Genomic DNA, 9,959 nt, shown 5'->3' with positions numbered 1-9,959 from the left:
GGGGGGGTGGGGAGAGTGCGCTTGTGTGTGTGTGTGTATGAGAGAGTTGTTGTCTGGGAGAGTGTGTGTGTGTGTGTCCATCCCGGGAGCCTGGGGTGGGGGCTGGACTGGTCAGTTAGTCCATTCAGATCGTTTAACAGGATTCACCCCAATATTCAGGGGGTCTCTCTCTCTCTATCTCTCTCTCTCACACACACACACACACACAGGAACACACAGGGAGACCCACCTCCTGAATCCGGGGGACAGACTGAATTTATTCAGAGCTCGCTCCCTACCTGAGGATTAGGGGGAGGCAGTTGTCAAACTGGAAGCAGACTTTGCCAGGGATTGAGAAGTGAGGGGCTGGAAAAGCACAGCAGGTGAGGCAGCATCCGAGGAGCAGGAGAGAGGACGTTTCGGGCAAAAAGGCCTTCATCAGGAATGAATCAGGGTAAAAGGCTCCTGCCTGAAATGTCGATTCTCCTGCTCCTCGGAAGCTGCCTGACCCGCGGTGCTTTTCCAGCCCCACTCTGTCGACTCTGAGCTCCAGCATCTGCAGTCCTCACTTTCTCCACTGAGAAGTGAGGCGTTTGAATGGAATGGGCTTTGCCTTTTCCAATGAAGGGTGCACGGTTCCGCGCGTTCACTGCTCTCTATGCTTTGTCCCCGGCTGTCTGTGTCTCTGTTTATTGCTCAGAGTGAGGGGGGTGGGGAGGAAGCTGTGGGTACACACGTGAACGGTTCCATGTCTGTATTATTCCAGCGGACAGTCAATGCGCCCTCAGAGCCACATCATGTGCACAGTCAGCCAAGCGCACAGAAAGGCGTCTGCTTATGAAACCAGCTTATGTAAGATTCATCAAGGCGGGATACTGCCTTTGTCACAAATAGGATCGCAATTGCGGCTCTCTGCTCTTTGCATTCGGAACAAGAGTCCGGAATCAAGCAAATCCAGCCAATGCTGATATTGCTGCTGTTTTTGAGATTTCCATTCCCCTCCCCACCCCCCTCCGATTCTGCCTCATTTAACGCGTTCGCATTATCCTGTGTTCCTTGTGTTTGTGTCCAGCTCCCCTTCAATGTTACAGCCATCGCCCTCAGCCCCTGCCTGTGGGACTCACTTGGACAATTGTAACTCCTCTGACTTTCTCCCGCATCCCGAAGTATCTTGTCATGATGACAGTTGATGTTGTCAGTAAAGATGCCGCAACGCTTATCCATGTTATAAACACTGGGTAAAGGAAGCAGCTAAACAACAGGGTTCCAGCCCCAAACTACAGCCGGCTCCTTCCCCTTGCACACCCTGGCTGGGCTAACAGGATCTGCTCCCCCCCCCCCCCCCCCCCTCCATTCCACACACACACTTTCCCCGAAAACAAGACTGCGGAGGTTGGGAATCGAAAACAAAAGCAGAATTGGCTGGAAAAACTCAGCAGGTCTGACAGCATCAGTGCACCCGGACTCGGAAACGTGAACTCTGTCTCTCTCTCTTCAGATGCTGCCTGAAATGTCTGCTTTTGTTATATTTGGAAGATTTTCTGGATCTCAGTATTCCTGCCTGTGTTGAAAGGCCGGAAGGCTGTGCATTTTGGGTTTATTCGCAGCCTTACCATGTTGGGAACATGGGAACATTGTTGGGATTGTTTAGTGGAGCACCAGGTATGGGTTTAGGGAAATACTCTGTTCCTATCGGGACACCTTCCTCTTGTGAACATACAGCTCTCTCGCTGCCTGCTATACCCTACCCCACTCCCTGAGAGTACAGGGACCTCGGAGTCCATTCACACCGTGAGCTTATACCCACCCAGTGGGCCAGGCCCCCGGAATCTCAGCCCCAGCTCCACACAGGAATCCAGCCCCCTCCGGCCAGTCACATTCAGCTTTCCACTGGCCTCGCCTCGCGCTCCAGAGGCGCCAGTTCTTGTCAAAGGGAGATCCCACAGAACTGATCGTCTCTTGACCAATGAAACTGGTTGAGAGACTGCCCAGCACAGGTGACCAGGTGACAAGGCCCTATTGGTTTACCCGATGTTAGTCAGTCCATCACTTCAACCCCATTCTCCTCTGTTTGCAAAGCCAAGATTCCTCATGACCCAAACAATAGAGGAATCAGGTTAGCCATTACTACAAGCTACAGGCCTTCAGGCCTTTCTGCAGCTGCCTCTCCGGGGAAATAAATAAAGACTATCTGTTTTGCCACAAACCGGTTTCCAATCACAGCCAACACACAGACTTCTATAATTCTCCAGAAAATACCTTTAAAGTTACAGGGGACCTTTTTTAACCTTTAGTCTCTGTATTCTAACGTAATTTTCAATGGATGGTGGCTCAGTGGTTAGCGCTGCTGCCTTACAGCGCCAGAGACCTGAGTTCAATTCCCACCTCAGGCAACTGTGTGGAGTTTACACGTTCTCCCCGTGTTTGCTCCGGTTTCCTCTCACAGTCCAAAAGATGTGCAGGTTAGGTGAATTGGCCATGCTAAATTACCCATAGTGTTAGGTGTAGGGGAATGGATCTGGGTGGGTGGCTCTTCGGAGGGTCGGTGTGGACTTGTTGGGCCGAAGGGCCTGTTTCCACACTGGAAGTAACCTAATATAATGCACACACTAAGCTAGGTTACACACATTCGCCTGTAGCTGTGTTTTTGTTTTTGCTGCTGTTTACCTATTATTTACTATCTATGCTACATAACTCTGTGATCTGCCTATATTGCTGGCAAGACAAAGCTTTTCACCGGGCCTCGGTACACGCCGTAATAAATTCAATTCAATTCCCTTGCATGTTAAAATAACAACAAAAATTGGAGGAAAGTTGCAGAGATAATTTTAAATCAATGAGTGGTAGGATCTGGAACACTTTGCCTGACTCAGTGTAGGAAACAGATTCAAGACTGACTTTCAAGAATTGGAGATATTGTTGAAAAGGCGCCATTGGCAGGAATAAAAGGAAGGGAATGGCCATATTTTTGAAAAGATAGGAGAGGGAGCATGGCCAGAATGGCCTCTTTCTCCTGCTCTATGATTCGACCAATAAACCTTCAGTTGAACAAACTCATAGTGAGCCCATGAATTGCAATACCTCCTGCTAAAGCCAACCACAATTGTCAGTGTCACAGCCACCAAGAACACACTGTGGATGATAAGTTCCATTTTCTCAAACCCTACAAACATTCATTGTCAACAACTGACTGAGAGAGTCTTTCAACCAAGTAACAGGGACAGTTGCAGTTTTTCTTGCTCTGTTCTTTCATCGGATGTGGGCATCACGCACGTGGCCAACATTGATTGCCTGTCCCTAATCACCTTTCACCTAAGAGCCAACCACTTTGCTGTGAGTCTGGAGTCACAAGGAGGCCAGACCAGGTAAGGATGGTAGATTTTCTTCCCTAAAGGACATTAGTGAACCGGATGGATTTTAAACAAAAATGATGATGGTTTCATGGTCACCATCACCAACAATTTAAATTCTGCCAGATGCCATTGTGGGATTTAGAAAACACAGCAAATCAGAATAGACTAGGCAGTCTTTCAAGCCTGCAGCCATATTCCTCCAGTATTACCAATAGCCTGCATCCTTTCATTACTCTATAGTTATAGTATCATTACTTCACCATCTCTCCATTCTGATGCAGCTTACTTTGATTTTGAATAGGTATTTAATAAGGCAGTCCATGATCTATGGAGCATCTATGGAGAGAAAACAGAGTCAACATTTCAATTTCAGTGACTATTCTTCAAACCAGTTTGCAATTACTTTCAGTGTAGCACACTGTATTCATGATGAAGGCTGCTTTACATTGAATGTGATCACTTTGTTTAACAACTCCTTTCTGTTCTCAAACATGACCCTTGAGTTTCCACTCACAGGTTAATGTGCTTCTTTACCTTAATGCCACCCAAACCTCTCTGTCCTCAGCCTGCTGTACTCTTCAAACAAAACTCAACACGAGCTCAAGAAACAGCACCTCATCTTTTGATTGGGCATTTCACCAATTTCTGTCCTCAACACTGAATTCAACAACTTTGGATTATCATTTCTGTTCTGATTTGTTTTCACCTTTGCTAGTTTTTCTCTCATTTTCCTTGCAGTTTTGCTTTTGTGCATCATCTACAAATGATCCTGCCGTTTACACCTCCTCAAGGTTCAGCTTTTCTTTCTCCATTTGTCCCGTTACATTGACTCTTCTGTCATTCAACCTTTCACCCTATTAGACCTGCTGTTTTGTTCTTTCTTTCCACTTTCCCCATTTGCTTAAAATCTACTACATTTTTAACTTTTCCCAGTTCTGATGAGAGGTTATGGACCTGAAATGTTAATTCCATTTCTCTCTCCACAACTGCTGGCAGACCTGCTGAGTATTTTTAGGATTTTCTGTATTTTCAGCATCCATAGTGTGTTGCTTCTGTAAGTGGATGCTTGACTTTACTAATAGAGACATAAAAGCTCCACTAACCACTAGATAGGCCTCAGCTGGATTATCGTGTTCAGGTTTGGCAACATACATTAGTTAGGACATCAAGAGTTTAGGAGGGTGAAGAAGAAATTTATGAGAATCATTTCAGGAATGAAGAATTACAGTTTTGTGAATACTTTGGAGAAGTTGGGATATCCTCCTTAGAGAGATATTTAAAACCCTGAAGACTTTAAATAGAGTTAACAAAGAGAACTGGTATCTAATGGCCAAGGTGTTAAAAACTAGATATTTAAGGTGATTGGCAAAAAGAACAAGAGGTGGCCTGATGAAGTATTTTTTGACACAGTGAGTTCTTGTGATCTAGAATACATGGCTGACTCGCTTAAAATATCAAGGAGGCAAATTTTACAGTAATTTTAAAAAGAAATCTGATTAACATTTGAATGGAACAGATTGACAGGTCTGAGAACAGGGTGAGATGGGATTAGTTGGATAATTCAATCAAATATCTAACATACGTGAAAAGGGCCAAATGGCTTTATCTGTGTTTTATCCCTCAATGAAAATACAGTCTTGATATTTTGGATTCCACTGGGATAGGGTGAGGAACCATCATTAATGGGCCAGTAAAATGGATTTCTCACTAACAAACTGTCAATTCACACCTCATACATACTCTTAACTCTTTTTCTTTCAACAGTGAAATCCTTCAATTCTCGTTCTCACTCTCAACACAGGCATATGTTTGTGAAGCTAAATTGTTTAACAACTGAGTCATTCAACTCTTCTCTAATGCATAAATCATCATAGGTGCATTTGGTAACCTAACCTCTCAAACACATTGCAGCAATTCTAAGAGCATTCCTTGATTAGTTCATGCTTCAGAATTTAATGGAAATGCACAAACTTGTTTTGGAACATACCTTACTCCTTTAAGTCCCACTAGAAGCCAATTAGGGTGAAGGGCCAATGAGAAATGGAGCTAAAATTGGCTTGATAGTAGGAGACAGAGGGTGTCAGTGGAGGATTGTTTTTGGGACTGGAGACCTGCGACCAGCATTGTTCCACAGGGATTGGCACTGGATCCACCTTTGTTGGTCATTTATAAAAATTATTTGGATGAGAATATAGGAGGCATGGTTAATAAATTTGCAGATAACATCAAAATTGGTGGTATAGCCAACAGTGAAGGTTACCTAAGATTACAAGGGGATCTTGATCAATTAGGCCAATGGGCTGAGGAGTGGTAGATGGGGTTTAATTTGGATAAGTGCATTTTGGTAAAACATACAAGGGCAAAACTTAATGGTAGGCCCCGGATAGTGTTGTCAAACAAAGAGACCTAGGGGTTCTGGTACATAGTTCTTTGAAGTTGCATCACATGTAGACAGGGTGGTTAAGAAGGCATTTAGCAGGCTGGCCTTCATTGTTCAAATCTTTGAGAAAAGAAGTTGGAGTTTTGAGGTTGTATAGGGTTTTGGTGAAGCTTCTTCTGTCGTACTGTGTGCAGTTCTGGTCACCCTGCTATAGGAAGGATATTATTAAACTGGAGATTGTTCAGAAAAGATTTACCAGGATGGAACTGGAGGGTTTGAGTTATAAGGATAGGCTTGGTAGGCTGAGACTTTTTTACTGGAGTGTAGGAAATTGAGGGATGGCCTTATAGAGGTTTATAACATTATGAGGGGCATTCGTTAGGCAAATACCAAAGGTCTTTTCCCTCAGGTGGGTGAGTTCAAAACTGGAGGGTACATTTTTAAGGTGAGAGGAGAAAGATTTAAAAGGGACCTGAGAGCAACATTTTCATGCAGATGGTGGTTCGTACATGGAATGAACTGCCGGAGGAAGTGAGGGATGCAGGTACAGTTACAACATTTAAAAGACATTTGAATAGGTACATGAATAGCAAAGAGTTAGAGGGATATGGGCCAAATGCAGGTGAGTGGGACTATTGAGTTTGGAAAACTTGGTCTGCAAAGATGAGTTGGATCGAATGGTCTATTTCCATGCTCTATGACCTGTGACTCTATAAGGATGATTCTTTGGCTCTATATCAGGTAATAGAGAATATATGGAAAGGATAATTTGTCTGGTTATCACAACCATGTTTTCAGATATGAAAAAAATATGCCGATTTAAAAATTGGCACACCACATGTATATTTTCCTGCCTGTATTAGCAATGTACTATCTCAGTTTTCAATCTTGCAGCTACTCAGGCTTCTCTGGAGGGAAACTCTTGTGTTTCTTCCAACAATCCATATTATTTTGCAGGTCTAAATCTCAGGACACATTATTATTTCACTGTAGCACCATCGTATACTTAAAAACCTTACACCTTTCATTTTCTGTCAACTTTTCTCTTATAAATTCCCATTTCCATATTTACATCAGAAACTTGGTTTAACATTCACCTAAAGTTTTCAACTCTTTTTAATTCCCCTTAATAAATTCTGAAGGAGATTAATCTATATTGCATTAAAATAATGATATCAGTCAACCATGTGAAAAAAAAGCGTTCCAGGATGCAGATCACACACTTTTGTAGTTTTGGGACTGAACCAGCCTGCCCAGTAATTCCCATAGCTTCAGTCCTCATCTGGGTTACATCAGGGGACTTACATCTGAGGAAGTGCTGAAGCTGCTGAGGTCAACAGGGAGTCACTTAGCTCAGCGATCACAAGCAGTGTACTCTTCAGTGAATCCTAAAGGATCTGCATGTGTGTGACCATCAGACCTTAAGATAAAAGATCAGCAACAGACCATTCAGCCCAACAAGTCTGCTCCACCATCCAATGAGATCACGGTCGATCTGATAATCCTCAACTCCATTTTTCTACCTTCGTTCCCTGATCCTTGATTCCCACCGATTGAGAATACATCCATGTCAGCCTTGCATCGTTGTAACATCCCAGCCTCTACAACAATTCTACACGTTAACTACCCTCTGAGAAAAGAAATTCCTCCACATCTCTATCTCAAATGGGTGACCCTTTATTCTGAAATTATGCCCTTTGTTCGACACTCCACATAAGGGGAAGCAGCCTGTCAGCATCCTATTAAGTCCTGTAAGAATCTTAAATGTTTCAAAGGGTCTCCTCCAATTCTTTTGAACTCCAGTGAGTACAGGTCCAACGTACTCAACCTCTCCTCATGAGAAAATCTACTCAAACCGAGTATCAATCTAGTGAACCTTCCCCAGAATGCCTTCAATGCCAGTATATTTTTCCTCAGATAACAGGACCTCAACTATTCACAATATTCTAGCTGTGGTCTAACCCGTGTCTTGTGTTTTTCTTTGCGATACTTGTTATTTTTATATTCCATTCCCTTTGAAATGAAAGGTAACATTCCTCTTGCCTTCACTATCAACTGCAAAACTTGGATGCTAGCTTTTTTGTGATTCATGCATACACTTCTAAGCTTCAGTTTTCTGCAGTGTTTCTCAATTTAAATAATATTCAGCTGCTTTATTCTTTTTGTCAAAGTGCTTAACTCATATTTTCCCACGTTTTATTCCATCTGGCAAATGTTTGCACACTTATGGTGCCTGTCTACATCCCTTTGAGACTCCTTGTGTCATTTTCACTCACCTTCCCACCTGAAGAAATAACAAAGAAGATTGATGAGGGCAGAGCGGTAGATGTAATCTATATGGACTTCAGTAAGGCGTTCAACAAGGTTCCCCATGGGAGACTGGTTAGCAAGGTTAGATCTCATGGAATACAGGGAGATCAAGCCATTTGGATACAGAACTAGCTCGAAGGCAGAAGACAGAGGGTGGTGGTGGAGGGTTGCTTTTCAGACTGGAGGCCTGTGACCTGTGGTGTGCCACAAGGATGAGTGCTGGCTCCACTAGTTCTTGTCATTTATATAAATGATTTGGACGTGAATATAAGAGGTATAGTTAGTAAGTTTGCAGATGATACCAAAATTGGATGTGTAGTGGACAGCGAAGAAGGTTATCTCAGATTACAACAGAATCTTGATCAGATGGGCCAATGGGCTGAGAAGTGGCAGACGGCATTTAATTTAGATAAGTGTTCGGTGCCATAGTGAAGAAGGCGTTTGGTATGCTTTCCTGTATTGGTCAGAACATTGAGTATAAGAGTTCGGAGGTCATGTTATAGCCTGTACAGATCATTGGTTAGGCCACTTTTGGAATACTGTGTGCAATCCTGGTCTCCTTCCTATCTGTAGATGTGAAACTTAAAAGGGTTCAGAAAAGATTTACAAGGACGTTGCCGGGGTTAGAGGGCTTGAGCTATAGGGAGAGGCTGAACAGCCTGGGGTTGTTTTCCCTGGAGCATCGGAGGCTGAGGAGTGACCTTATAAAGGTTTATAAAATCATGAGAGGCATGGATGGGATAATTACATAAGGTCTTTTCCCTGAGTTGGGGGAATCCAGAACAAGAGGGCATAGGTTTAGGGTGAGAGGGGAAAGAATAAATGTGACCTGGGGGAAAGCTTTTACGCAGAGGGTGGTGCATGTATGGAATGAGCTTCCAGAGGAAGTGGTGGAGGCTGGTACAATTACAGCATTTTTTAGAATTAGAATTCCTACAGTGTGGAAACAGGCCTATCAGCCCAACAAGTCCACACTGACCATTTGAAGAGTATCCCAATCAGACTTACTCCCCTACCCTATTACTCGACATTTTCCGCTGACTAATGCTCCTAACCTACACATCTCTGAACACTATGGACAATTTAGCATGGCCAATCCACCCTAACCTACACACATAGAGAGAGAGAACCTACACAGTTACTGCCTTTGCTGTTTTTGAGTTTGTGTATTGCTGGACATCGGAGTGCATCTGGGAAAATTAACAAACAGTGAAATTCACAACTAATCTTGGAGGAACTGTTGGGCGAAGTTCACAGCACAGAATCAGATAAGTTAATTATTGTTTTAAGTCAGTCCAAGAGAAAGGCTGCAGTAGTGAGTAAAGTGGATTCTTTCTTGGTTATATGTTTTTGGAGATAAGTCTCTTGATTAAACTTAAAATATAAGCCATAGCTATTAATTTAACCTGGGGCAGTGTTTGTCGAGGAATAAGGCTGTGTTATTTTCTGGTCTGTAGATTGTGAAGGAGCAAAAATGGCCTTTGCAGTGATATGTACTTCTTGTCAGGTGTGGGGGTTTAAAGAGAGTTTAAGGGTTACTGCGGATTATATCTGCCAGAAATGCTGTTGGATGCGAATCTTATCAGATCGAGTGAATCAGTTGGAGAGACAGATAGAAGCGATGAGGAATTTGCAACAGCAACAGTATGTGATGGATGGCAGTTATAGGACAGGGGGAAGGTCTCAGATACAATCACATAGATGGGTTAACTCCAGGAAGGGTAAGAGAGGTAGGCAGCTAGTGCAGGAGTCTTTTGTGGATATACCCATTTGAAACAGGAATGCTGTTTTGGAAAATGTAGGGAGTGATGGATTCTCAGGGGAACGTAGCACGAACAGCCAAGTTTCTGGTATTGAGTCTGGCTCTAATGCAACGAGGGGTACGTCGGCTTCCAAGAGATCAATTGTGTTAGGGGATTCTGTAGTCTGAGGTACAG

General features: G+C 43.4%; 1 protein-coding gene across 1 annotated transcript in view; it reads left to right on the top strand.

The window, feature by feature from the left end:
* LOC122562354 (voltage-dependent calcium channel gamma-4 subunit-like) overlaps nt 1-9,959 on the top strand; it is a 41,272-nt gene that overhangs the window by 13,011 nt on the left and 18,302 nt on the right. The window contains exons 4-5 of the mRNA XM_043715231.1: nt 746-831; nt 1,516-1,641. Of these exons, the coding sequence (XP_043571166.1) occupies nt 746-831; nt 1,516-1,641 (212 nt within the window). The remainder of the gene's footprint in view (nt 1-745; nt 832-1,515; nt 1,642-9,959) is intronic.

This window comes from Chiloscyllium plagiosum, chromosome 24, assembly GCF_004010195.1.
Source record: "Chiloscyllium plagiosum isolate BGI_BamShark_2017 chromosome 24, ASM401019v2, whole genome shotgun sequence".
NCBI classification, from domain to species: domain Eukaryota; kingdom Metazoa; phylum Chordata; class Chondrichthyes; order Orectolobiformes; family Hemiscylliidae; genus Chiloscyllium; species Chiloscyllium plagiosum.
Note: the sequence above shows the minus strand (reverse complement) of the source record. Positions and strands in the feature narration are given on the sequence as shown.